The sequence below is a fragment of the Ctenopharyngodon idella genome, chromosome 10 (assembly GCF_019924925.1).
Source record: "Ctenopharyngodon idella isolate HZGC_01 chromosome 10, HZGC01, whole genome shotgun sequence".
Lineage (NCBI taxonomy): Eukaryota > Metazoa > Chordata > Actinopteri > Cypriniformes > Xenocyprididae > Ctenopharyngodon > Ctenopharyngodon idella.
In genome coordinates this window covers 49,076,926-49,091,132 of record NC_067229.1, presented here as the reverse complement: position 1 = coordinate 49,091,132, position 14,207 = coordinate 49,076,926, and the positions used below count along the sequence as shown (strand labels likewise).

Sequence of the window (14,207 nt, the reverse complement as noted above, 5' to 3'; positions counted from 1 at the left end):
ACACAGATAGAGTACAGTCTGAAATGTTACCAAAGCAAATTTGGAGTCTCTACCTTAAACCCTCAAGCGCCACCAACAGTTCAAAGATTCACTCATGTTTATTCTCATAACTTTTGATGCACAAGTCCTAGAAACAAAAGGTTTTCAAAAGGAATTTTCCGAAAAACCTACTTTTTCGAAATCCTCCTAGACCGTTTGCCCAATTTGCACAAAATTTGGTATGTGGCATCTACTTAGACTCCAGGCAAAAGTTCTTAAAAGATTTTTGATCAGCCAATCAGTTCTCGTATAGCGCGTCAATGAATTTGATGGCGAGCACGCAAAAAAGGATTTGATGCTGTATGTTCACAATGATTTGGTGTATTGACACCAAACTTGGTATATGTCATTACAGGCGTGACTTGGGGGTATATGCACAGTATCGTCACAGCGCCACCTATTGGATCGAGATAGGAAAAATGGCTATTTTTGCGTATAACTTTTGAATGCCTTTTCCTAAAATCATGGATGGTCTCCTTAGATTCCTTGAGGCATGCCGAGTTGAACGATATCCAATTTTCTTTGGTCGGCCATTTTGGGCGTCGGCCATTTTGAATTTTGTCATTAAATGCTGTTTTATGAACGTTTCGTTACGATACTTGGTATGATTCATCAAGTCCATGTTCTGAAAGGACCCATAAAGTTTTAGGTCAGCGCACCCTAGTGGTCAAGAGATATAATGAAATTTATAAAAAATGCTTATAACATGAAAAACTCAACATATTGTCATTTAACTTACATCATTAGATTTTTTGGCTTATGCCGAGTCCTACAATACCAAATTTGCAATATTCTACCATACTTACTGTCCGCCATATTGAATTTTATTCAAAATCTACTTTTTCGAACTCCTCCTACAAAATTTGTCCAATTTGTACGAAATTTGGTATGTAGCATCTACAGACACTCATGATAAAAAGTTATTAAAAGATTTTTGATGGACTCAACCGTTGTTTTATACGTCAACAAAGTTGACTGCGAGCACGCCAAAATGGATATGCGGCTGTATCTTTGCATAAGTTTTGTGTATTGACACGAAACTTGGTACATGTCATCACAGACATGACTTGAGGGTGCATGCAGAGTTTCGTCATAGCGCCACCTACTGCTCAGAAGTTATAAACCATGTTATTATGTTATAAGTGCTTTAACTGATGTAATTTAAACGGCTTCATCCTAACCTCATGATCACAGATGTCCACAAATATTTCCTTTTCTGCCCTTATTCGGCTTGACCCTGTAATTGCTGCTTGCAACTATATTTAATTATTTTTGTTAATATTTTGAATTAGATATTTTCTGTTTTTATTTTAATTTTGAAGTTTTTGTAATTTTGTTGTGTTTGTCATTTCCATTAGTTTCAGTTTTTTGTCTATTTAGCTTTTAATAAGTTTTAGTTGATTTATGTTGGTACTTCAACTTAAACGATGAGAAATACTTGAGCAACTAGCTGTAATAAGGGATTTTATTTCAGCTAATGTACAAATATAAAAAAAATTTTTTTTTATTAAATTGAAGTACATCATATATTAACCTCCAAGCATGTTCAGAATTACAATACACCATTTATAAAACTAATTTAAGGCATGACTTTATATTTCAGATATTAATTTGTATATTTTTGAATCTGTAAAATGCAGATGACACTGGCAGTATGTTTTTTTTCAGTCTGATATCATTCAGCATGCACCAGTCACTGTGTCAGAATGGCAAAAAGTTACTTAATACTCTTAAGTAAGAGCAGATGGGCTTATACGATTTGCGGCGAAAGCATTTATGACATCCGTACAAAACTCAAGCAGCAGTTTTGGCTCGCCGTCACTCTCGTAAAGTGGGTTTGTGCGACTGCGGCATGTGTTTCAGGCCTCGACACATCCAGGGTGCGGCTCCAGTGATCAGCCGGCTGGCATGAATCAATCCAGCGCTGAGGAAGGAGAACGTGAGAGGAAAATCTTTCAGTATGAATCAAAAGAAAACCGGAGATAATTTCGCCCCAAAGCTTAAAAGTTTAATGCGCCCAGACCAAATAAGGGATAATATGGATCTGGTTCCAGAGTTTTCCGCTGCTGGTGTCAGTCCCTCCATCTCCCCCGCTCTCAGCTGCCCGGAGAGTATAAATAACTTCCTCTGACAGGAAGAGCCATTATCTCCCAGAGGAGCTTTGCTGTAAAAGCGTCACGGTCCTGCTCGCACGGTTCCACGTGTCCTACGGGCGGATGAGGCACAAGACCACTTCATTCGGTTGAATTAGCCTCAGCCAACATCTGCGCACCCCTTCTGAAAACATCCAGAGGAGCAATTAATACATCCATCATGCTCATCACAGCCGGGCAAGAGCGGTCGAAGTGCGGCGTTAGTAAAATTACTGATGAAAAGTTTATTGTTGGGATGTCTTGAGCAGATCTGAAGGATCATGTCGGAGCCGATTAAGCATTTTTTTTAACGGATCAGTAGTCGCAGACACAATTTCCATATTGTTTATTAAGAGCAGCGCAAATTTGCATATGGTCACAAACAAGCAGAGCTGATGATGATCAGGAGCAATATGAAATTAAGACATGCTTTTTTGGGGCGTTAAATAATGGCGCAAATACCAGTAAATTGACTAGCACAAACCATAGTAAATCACGTCGCATTATTGATTTTAAAACTCTCCTCCCATAAATACTGCGTCTGAAAGGGAAAATCCTACAAATGCATATCCAATAAGGTCAGCCGCAAAAATAACCCTGTCCACGCCTTTTCATCGCTAGTTTCTGATAGTAAATCCTGACAGCAGATTTTTAACGCCAAAAGAAGGTTTGCGCTAAATCTGGCCCAATATTTCTTGTTTGTGTTACATTTTGTAACGTTTACATTAATACACTACTGTTCAAACGTTTGAGGTCTGTGAGCTTTTGAAATGATTTTGAAAGTCTCTTCTGCTCACCAAGGCTGAATTTGTTTGATTAAAAAAATATAGTAAAAATAGTTAAATATTTTTACAATATAAAATAGCGGTTTTCTATGTGAATATATTGTAAACTGTAATATATTCCTCTGATCAAAGCTGAATTTTCAGCATCATTACCTCAGTCTTCAGTGTCACATGATCCTTCAGAAATCATTCTAATATTATGAAACATCAAGAAACATTTCTGGTTATTATCAATGTTGAAAACAATTCATTTTTTTGTAAAAAACCGTGATACATTTGTTTTTTCAGGATTCTTTGATGAATAGAAAGTTCAAAAGAACAGCATTTATTTGAAATAGAAATGTGTCTTTACTGTCACTTTTGATCAATTTAATGCGTTTCAAACTTTTGAACGGTGGTGCATATAAAATGTTTAAATATTTAAGGTAAAAAATGAATAAAAATAAAGAATGACAAATTAAAATGTGTACCAAAAAAAAAAACGCGTAAAGATAGTTAGATAAACATAGGGGTTCAAACAACAAAGGCATTTTTCTTCAGAGTAATCTTGTGAGAGTAAATAATGACAGAATGATCATTTGTGTGTGAACTATCGCTTTAACTCTGGCCATTCAGTTCTCAGTCCACCCCAGGACTTACTCTTTTTCTCTTCGGTCATTACGCAGTGACGTGTGCATGGCATGTGAGGCCACTCTTTCCACTCGGTGCCCAGTGGACAGCCAAGCCGCAATCCCATAAAAGGCCTTCCTTTGAGGCGAAGCAGCAGATAACAAGAGACATATACATCCCGATATCTCAACATCCCACAGTTTCCGCTCCTGTCACTATCCATTACACGCAATTGAGCCCTGGATGTGCAGAGCAACAGGTCAAAGCAGAGCAGTACCAAATCACCCATGAGCAAACAACAGAAATACGATTACTACACTAAGCATTCATCAGCGTACGGCTTGAGAAAAGCCATGCCAGCATCTCCTCACTTAAAGCACGCCAACCAGTGCCGACTGCCAAATCCGAGCTCAGATTTATGGTCGCAGTGCTTCCAGACTGATATTCCTGGGGTTTAAAGTCTCCGCTTGAGTGTTAAGAGTGCAGCTGGCGCACTGGAGCTCCTGTGCAATGGATTCATCTCCATCGCAGATGATACATAATGTCCCTCTGAGGCCTGAGTTGCATGTGGAAGCCAGGTGAGAGACCTGCATTTGGGGGCCGTTCATGGACATGAAGATCAATGGGAAATTAGCTGAATAAATGAGCCAGATGGCCTGCGTTTAAGCAGAAATGATGGGTGAGGTTTTCTTGGCAAATAATATATCCGGCAACCAAACGCATTAACTTTGTGTCTTACTTGGACTTTACATGTATTTCCTGCAGCCGCAAACAGATGCCTGTTTTTCCTGGTGGAAATCCTTTGGTAATATAACCTCTAATGTGCTATATTAAAAGTAATATCCCTGAATGATATTTTAAAATTTAAGTCAACATGCAACTAATTCTAAGGCCATAAAGTGACGTGTTTCGAGTGAAATAGTATATATAGTAAAAATAAAAATTGTAGGCCAGGACTTGAATTGATGGGAACAGAAAGGAGTCAGACCTAAGAAATGTTTGCATTGCCAATAGCCTTATGTGACATCAGCCAGTGTGTTAGAAGTGTTAATCTAGTCAACAAAATGAATGACAAAAATGTTAGTTGATGAAGAGATCTTTGTTTTTTGTCAATATGTAAACAAAGAAAATTTTTCCTTATCTGCACAGGTCTTGTGTGGTGTGCCCCAGGGGTCTATTTTGGGACCTTTATTGTTTTCCCTTTATATGCTTCCCTTGGCCCACATTTTTCAGAAATACAACATTTCATATCACTGTTATGGGGACGATTCTCAGTTTTACCTTCCAGTAAGGCTTTACACCATTGTTTCATTCGATGTGTTATTGAAATGTGTAAAGTCAGACCTAAGAAATGTTTCCATTGCCTTATGCGACATCAGCCAGTGTGTTAAGTGTTAATCTAGTCAACAAAATGACTAACAAAAACATTAGCTGACGAAGAGCTCTCTGATTTTTGTCAAAGACAACAAAGATGAGATGGAAAATGTGCATCATGACAACAATCAAATAAATTTAATTAAAGCAATGTTGACAAATGTCAGTATACGGAAAAAAGGGGAGAAGAAAAATCTGGATTTTTTCAAATAATCCCATTATATGGGCAATGAATAACTAAGGAAAAAAAAAATGCACGTTTACACATTGTTTTTGTTAAAGTTAAAAATTAATATATGTCTGAATTTTATCCGTTGGATATTTATTGGATCAATGAGACCAGAATACAGTCAGACCTGAGCGTTTGCATTGCCAACAGAGATAATAATCACAATTTTTTTTGTTTGTTTGTTTAAAATAGACATCACGATTTTCCCATGCTTCTAAATAGACAACTAAACAAAATAGCATATAATTTAATAGATGTTCTGACAAAATGTTAATTGCTGCAGTCTATTTAAAAACTATATTTAATTAATTTGAGTTAATTATTTAAAAAAAAAAAAAAAAATCAGATTAAGTGAATGATTCAATGACTCACTCATAAAGACTTCACTTGTTTCATTACTGGATGAATCAACGTTTTTGAACAAATCTCTTGAATGAATGATTCAATGACAAATACATATTTTAACAGTCAATTGTCGCCACCTACTGGTGTAACGATGTATTTGATACAATCTTTATTTGAAGCGCAAAAGTTACTTTTAAAAGGTGATTTACTCTATTTTGTTCATCAGTGTTTATATCCGAACTATTTACTTTTATCCCAGTACTTCTGTTATAATCTGAATTATTGTAAGAGAAATAATGATACTGTGTGGTTGAAAAGATTGTTTGTGAAGCTGTTTCATATCTATGCATGACAACAGCTCTCTCTGGATCAGAACGCAGATCTGAATGTTCGCCGTGATCGTACTTGTCAAAGGTTTAATAGACAGAGCCGAATCGTTGTTAATCAGGAATAAGATCGCAAGGGTGTTTGAATCAAGATCGCAATCTTTTAAAGATTAATCAAGCAGCTCTAGCCAACAGCCAAAAAAAAAAAAAAAAATCACTTATAATTTACATTGTTGAATCATTCACAATTAGACCAGGAGCATGTATTAAGAAAACATTTCACATAAGCTTCCTATAGTCCTTCCATGCATCGCCTGAGATGCTTCTGAGAAATATGAATACAAGCACTGTTCATACAGGATAAGTTTTTAAGAAATAACAACAGGAAAGACTACAGGTAGAGAGAGAGAGAAACAGGGACGCTCTCTAAGTAAGTGTGAGCAACATAACAGGGTCCCTGGCATCGTGCCATCCCGTATCATCACCCAACAGCCTGATGGCACTCGCTAGTCAACATGCTGAGAATGCACCCATCAAAAAAAGAACAATATGTCTCTCATGCACCTATTATTGACATTTAAAGGGCCATTTAAAGTTTGCATGTCATGTAAAGGTGACACTCACTTTGGAGATGGTGAGAGGCATGCTGAAGTCCTTGCCACCCTGAAGTCTGAAGCCCCATGGGGAAGGTCCGATCAAGGACACGCTGTAGCTGCTGCTCATGGTGGGCCGGGTCACTGTCACTGGGAGGCCGAGTACTAAAGTCCAATTCACAGCCTGAGGAACCAGAGCAAAGACTTATTGTTGTTGTTGTTACAGCAGGAGACAAAACATGATCTACTGAGGTCTTTGACACCTAAACACGTCCTTTTGCAACTTTGGACAAACTCCTCACTTTTCAGAGTTCAGTTGCAAAAACCTCTAAGTCCGTTGGACATCTTTTCTTTTAAATGAGCATTTTTACCAGCCTTCTTTGTTTAGGTTTAGTAATTTCACTTTAAAAGGCAATGAAAAGGTTATTAGTCAGTTATTGAAATGCCTTATTTTCAAAAATGTGACTTTAGTAAATTCATTGGTACTCAACAAAATTTTGCACAATCGATGGACAAAACATGATAAACACTTGCAGCTCGGCAATTGAAAGCGGCTCATATGCACACCGTCATTCATCTTGAAATCATGATTCGATTTGCGTCTTCCGCTTGGTATTTTATTTTTATATATGTTTATACGTATGTAAACAAAAAGTCAATATTTGGCTTAAATAGATAAACAGAGAAGAATGACACAGATGTACCTGTGCAATTGATTGAACTGGAAAATGTTACAGGTTTCTAAATAAATCCGAGGACAAGATGGTTCATAGTCCAAATTTATCTCTTAAGTACAGATAAAACAAAAGAGCAATCTCTATTTATATAAACGTGACAGGAGGGGGAGCAATCTTGTTGTGCACAGGCAAGTATTTTAAGAGCTTACGGGTGAGCGCCGCAGTTGTTGTTGAGGTAAAACCCTAGTAAAATCCAGCACAAGCCAAATAGAAACATTCCAGAGGAACGGATTAGACTCTGGGGGTCTCGTTCAGGAATGTCCCACGGCCACAACCGGGATGCTTTTAGAAGTTAAAAGCAACATCATTCACCTGCTCTCCTGCCTTTTAAAGACTGAGAGCGACCACACTACGGAAAATATTCCAAATTCATTTCAAACTGACCTGGTTCTTTCCACACCCTCAAATCAGATCTCGTTCATATCCGTCAAACTCTTGGACATGCTTATTAATGTTTATTTATATCATGCTGTGGACTTTCCATGCCCTGTTATAAATTGGACATATGGGATGATGACAATGTGGATGACAACAAAGCCAAGATGACGCTAAACAGGTGAAGTAGCTGAACATGCACCATAATGCCAACGATAGCATTACCAGCCATCTATTTAATGACTGAATAACAGAGTTGCATGGAAATGAGGACATGAACCTTACGAGTCTCTCAAAGATGAGTGTGCATCATGTTATATATGTGACTATGGAATGAGTCAGTGAAGCTGATGCAACGCTCCTCTGGAAGCTCTAAGGGTGCGGTTATAGAGAACAACACGTATTGAGAACATCCTGAATAAAGAGAATGAAGCGATTTTCCACGCCTGAAGCAACTAGGGCTGTGTGTGTTGCCACACAGGCTTCATATTTACTCGTCTTATCTAGATCAACAACGGTATTGTGATTCAGACAGAGTTAGAATAACTAGTCTTTAATTTAAGATGGACTGCGCTGCGACATGAACTAAAGTCTATTAGATTATTAGGTCTCATTCACTAATCATGCGTACACACAAATTTGTGTGCAAAATGTACCAAACGTACACTGGGTGGCCTTATAAATGTGTTAATATAAAAAAAAATTTTATCTAGATATTTAATATTAAATATACTTCATCATATACAACGAAAGAGTAAGAAAAGCTATGCTAAGCCATTAAATTGAATCGTTTGGGCATGTTTTATGCAAGGTACTACTTTCGCTCATTTAAAAATCATTGTCATTCACACAGGCAGACATTTTTTGTGAGAAGTTTTCCTGTGCGAACAAATATGAAATAATCCATGCAGTTATTGGTGAATGAGACCCATTGTTTTTAAAATACCCTTCTGGGTCATTCCGTTTCAAGTTTTTTGATTTTGAAGGGCCTCTAAAATGAAGATACCAAAAGAAATGTTTGTTAAAAACCAAAATATAAAAAAGATTTTAAGAAATCTTTAATACTTCTTGAGTTACAGTCATGCAAACACAAACACATGAAGTGCTTTTTGCCATTTTTGAACTGTCACTGTTGGCATATAATGAAACAAAGATTGATAAAGTCAACAGATTTTACTAATAGACCTACTAATCTCTGTGTAAAAATAAAATAATGATGCTGCCAACTTTATAAAGTCATTTTTACCCCCCTGTGATTTGGGCAAATCTCATGTGAAAATTGTCATTTTGACCCTACTATACAAAATATTAGATTACTCAGTAAATATACATCTGTGACATTTAATATTTTGGCTTTCATCACCATTTATGTTCGTCTTTCTTCAGAAAAAATATTAACAAAATCAAAAATTTAAGCCAGGGAAGTTTCCAAAACTTGACATGGAATGACCCTTCTGATATGTCCCGCTCCAACTTCTTGTTTCAAGAGGAAATACGTCAGAATGAAATAAAGAATTACATCTATCAGTATCAAACCATTTCAGTTGGTTATTAAGCGCATAATATTATTAGCAGCTACTTTTGAGCTCCAAAAATGGCCAGTCAAGTACAAAACAACTTAAGGTTAAGACAATACAGTGTTTAGAATATGTCCCATAATGCCTCTGAAATGGACGGCATAATAAGTCCATCACCATATGAACTAAAACTGCGTGTGAACACCAACACGGCTTTCCACTGATCTGTCAGTCACGGTTGGTTTTCTTAAGGTGCGAACACAGCCAGGCACGACGTGATGCCAAAGGCACGGCCTGGAAAACGGACAGCCTTGTGCGTCCGGCCAGCCAATAAAAACATCGCAAAACCTTTTATTTAGTGAAATAAAGTAACTGTACATTTCGGACTCCCAACACTCTTAAAAAAAAAAAGGGCGTTTTTGTAGCGATGCCATAGAAGAACCATTTTAGGTTCCAATTTTTTTCTTAGTCTAAAGAACAATTTAAAAACTTTTTTCACTATAAAGAACCTTGTAAAGGTTCATGGATGTTAAAGGTTCTTCATGCCAATAAAGAACCTTTATTTTTAAGAGTGAATATTAGCTTAAGATCAAAGCCAAACATTATATTGGCCAGAAACAGCAGAACTCTCTAGTTTATGGAAAGTTCCATTTAACTGAGGAATTACCTAATTCTACATCCATCCAAACACTAAAATAACACGCATATGACAGCCGCTAAATCACTGCATGTGTAGACAGGGTTGAGCTACCGATCCATAGGTGGTAATTCAAGAATTTATTACACCAACAAGGCTGGACTTCCAGTGCAACATGTGACAGTTTAATGTTTAGCCACTGATCTCTGAACCTAGAAACGACCAAACTGACCCGTAAACACATTCTCAGACGCTGCTCTGTTTGATGGTTAGTCAGCTGCGAAAGCATTCGAAGCTTCCCTGTAAAACACAGGTGCGCTTTGTAAACGCTGACCAACTAATGATTATCCTTTATGGCGAGTTTCATTGGTTCCCTTACGTAACAGGGAATGCACCTGGACAAAACATCCTTGTGTTTTACTAAACTATAACAGACTTATTATTAAAGAATCCCAATGCTGAAGTTCCTACAGACTTCACCTGCAGACCGGAGACACGGAGCCGCACCCGGCCTGGGTTCTGTTCAGGCGTGCTGGATCACGTCTCAATCCTGTCTAATGCACGGGCCAGTTTGGGGGTGTTGGCAGTGTGCTTCTATCGCACATATTCTGGGAAATATCCTATTTCTGATCAAGCACTTCCTCAGACGTCCCTAAAGTAGATTTCATCAAATTTAGCTCACTTCTGGGGGCAATTTCGTAACAAAATATAGTATAGCACTCACTTTTAACACTAACTGCTTAAGGTCACGGACCGGTTAGTCATCTGGAACCACCAAAAATATATTAAATAATAGTGCATTTAAACTGTGTGTTAGTTAGCCAACATCATTATTATCCACTTAAAAATGTGTCATTCTCATGCCTCAAATGTCTGTTATTCCGGCGAATTTCGACCCCCTGCCAGATTATTACCCCCCTTGTATTGATAAGTTTATGAGTAGGATTGGGGGAGGGGTTAGGATTGGGGGAGGGGTTAGGATTAGGGGTGTGGTTAAGATTGGGGGAGGGGTTAGGATTAGGGGTGTGGTTAAGATTAGGCAATCAGGTAGCGACTTCAACAAGGGGGGTATTAATTTGGCATGTGTCCCAAATTCGCCTGTTGTGCCGAATTTCGACCCCTCAGAAGAACTACATCATGAGGACTTCTAAAGTGAAGCACAAATAATCACACTCCTTTCACGTATTAACTTTTCCGTTTTGTTCCTCATTTAAAACAGCTACTCTCAAGGACAGAATAATGACAGACACTGTAATCAAATCTCCACACAATATACCTTATCAAGTACATCCCAGTGCTGAAATAACTGTAAATCTACGCCACTTATCTAGCGCTGTTTTTGACGCACCCTCATGAAACCACTTCCTCGTTGAGTCAATCACAAACCGCTTTACCTTTCATAACTGACACAGCAGCGCGCAAAAAAAAAACAACAACCGACAAACAATTCAAAACCACTGGTGAACATTACCTTACGCACATTTTTTTTTTACTTATTAATATTTTCACGATTTAAATCCTCTTTATAATATCTGAAACTAACAGTAACTTTAAATAAAATCAGATTAAGGTTTTTATTCGCGCGAATCGTAACAATATAAACTTCATTCGCGTCTCGTCTCGCGCCGCGTCCACGTAAAGTCCAGAGAACGCGCGTTTATCCACGCGTGTTCATGTCACTCACCTCTGAGGTGCTGTGGAGCCGCTGTGGAGTCAAACTGGGAGTGAGGAGGAGAAGGCAAACGACTTTAGAAACTCCAGCCACTGTCTGACTGACTTCCGCCCCTTTAACACTCGCTGGAGGAAATTCTCTCCGCGGCACTGACGCTCTGACGTCACGATGATTGACAGGCTGAGAGACTGACAGCACATAAGGGGAATAGATCCGAGTTATTTCTTTATTTTATTAGTAGTAATGTGAGAGGATTTACATGTCTTATGTCAATTCTAATTCTAATTTCTTTCATAATGCGTCACATAGGACTTTTTTAAACGAACTAACAATACCGTATGTGCTGTGATGGAATAAAGCTGTAACAATCCAAATATGTCATTGCAGATCTATGCCGGAGACGCCCGGCTCATGACACAATGATCAGTCTCAGCTCAAGGTGATTTCATTTTTTTTCCATCTTAGCTTTTATAAGAGTGAATGTGCATGCCGGGAATACCGGCAAATTCCTCCTAGTTGATGATATCAAGTGGTGACTTGCTTCAGAACAAAAGCATTAGATGTTAATCGCTGTTATTTTGCACAAAAAGTTCAGGTGAGATTTGTTTTCCATCATTTTAGGGTGAAAGACTGACTTCACTCACGGTAGAAATGGTTTGGTCAAATAGTGCCATCTACTGGCTAAAACATTACTATACAAACAACAGGCAGTCAAAGATAGATCGTGTGTGATAAACAGAGTTGTGGGAAGAATGATGCTAAATGCAAATAAAATAATACAGCTGACCATATAATCACGTATGTAGCAAAATAAATCTTTTAAAATGGAGGATATAATTAACCCTTTAACTGCCCCACCAAGAAAAAGGCATTTGAAAAAATTTTTGTTTGCATTTTTTATCTCATTATGTCACTAGTTACCACACTCACTGTATTTTTTTTCAACACATCCCATAATTTTTAAAATATCGGCCTCTACCAAATGGTTGATTTGTCACTTAAAGGTAAAATAATGAAATTCATACACATATTATGAAAATCAGAAAATATGAACTATAATACTAATTTATTTAAAACATAATCAAAATAAAATAGTTTTATATATTGAATCTTGTTTATTTGTTGAAGTATTCCATAAAATATTTCAGATTTTCATTTTAACACAGGAAATTACATGTTTTCTTGTTTTTTTGTTTTTTTTTATAATAATCAAAAATAAATAACACAAATAACTAAAAGTAACTAAAGACATTACTTTCTTTCTGCATTCAAAAACTAAAAACAAAATAGCAAAATATAGTAATATAATGGCATTTTAGGCTTTTATGATTCAAGAAACACGCCATCAAGTGTGGTAGTGCAACAGGATTTTTCTTTTTTTTTCTTTTTTTTAGATATATGAACATTTCTCTTCTCAGACGGGGTGATAATCCGGATCCTCTATTGGGTCATCAACATCACTGAGATCAGCATCAGAATCTTGGGGGTTTTCTGGGACAAGGGCCTGAAGAGTGCGTGTTCTTATACCATAGAAACTGTTGACATCCATCTAATAATTGTAAAAAATGCAACAACAAACAAATAAATAACTATCTCTTACAATTTTAGCAATGTTAGTACACCAGCATTTGTCATTTAAGAAGTAATTGACTCTGATAATTATGATTTGCACACATTAATTCTATGAATTCATTATATTTACTTCAGAAATTATGCAAAAGTGGCAAAAAAAATACATATTTAAGAAATTATCTCAGCATATTCATGAAGAAATAACAGTAGCTGTTATATTCATAGCTAAGAATGATCAGAAGTTTATATTTCTCAGCAAATAGTGCATTCTGACTGCAGAAATGGATGATCTGAAAAGATTACCTTAGCTTTTCTGCATTTACCATAAAGTGACAAATCAACCATTTGAGCATGTTTTTGAAAAATTATTAAAAACATACTAAAGTTTTTTCATGGCACCAAGTAACATAATTTTGTAAAGTTAGGGCTCTTACAGTGTAATATGTCAAAAAAATTATTTCACCAAGAACAGTTCACATGGCAGGAGTGATTTCTTTGTTTCTGACATCCATGTTTGAAGAAGTGTTGTGACAAGTGCTGTTGATTGACACTCTGACATCTAGTGGATTTTTTTTGGCATAACATACCTCAAACAGATGGTAGAGATGGCTCAATCAGCTTGAGTTAAGTTAGGTACTCCTCTCAATGAAATATAGTGACTCAAAATGTGCTCAACCATTTGGTCGAGCGGGTAGTTAAAGGGTTAATATATATAAAATATATATATAATTAATATTCATGAGCTCAGCTTCGCGTCACATTTTGCGAATCAATAATGTGTTTGTGTTTTTCTGGAATGAGTTATGTACAAATCCCCCAGAAAAAAAAACAAATGTCAGAATATGTATACTTTTAATATTATTTTTCTTTATCACAACTCAAATTCTCGTATTCAGTAGGGCCTACATTGTTCATCTTTTTATTATACTTGGCAATTTTTTTATTCACAAATGCAAATTTTTGGGTAAAGTCCCATTCACACCAAGAACGATACAGATATAGTTCTAAAAATCATTAAAAGAATAGCAGAGTCCACACCCGATAACAATATACAGAGGAACGATATCGTTGGGATCACTTTCAAAACGACCGTTAAACGATAAAACACTGACAGCCAATCAGAATCCATTCTAATTTAAGAGCTCGCGCATTTAAAATGGCGGACGACTTTGCGGAGAAGTTAATCGCCGATGTCCAGAAAAAGCCGCCACTGTTTGACAAGTCAAACGTCCTTTTCAAGGATAGTTTAAAGAAAATGGATATAT

At 36.9% G+C, this 14,207-nt stretch overlaps 1 protein-coding gene across 1 annotated transcript in view; it reads right to left on the bottom strand.

Moving 5' to 3' along the window:
* pdlim5b (PDZ and LIM domain 5b) overlaps positions 1-11,550 on the bottom strand; it is a 73,542-nt gene extending 61,992 nt beyond the window's left edge. The window contains 2 exon segments of the mRNA XM_051911081.1: positions 6,464-6,616; positions 11,383-11,550. Coding sequence (XP_051767041.1) covers positions 6,464-6,562 — 99 coding nt within the window. The 5' untranslated portion in view covers positions 6,563-6,616; positions 11,383-11,550.
* Between the last annotated feature and the right edge of the window lie 2,657 nt (positions 11,551-14,207).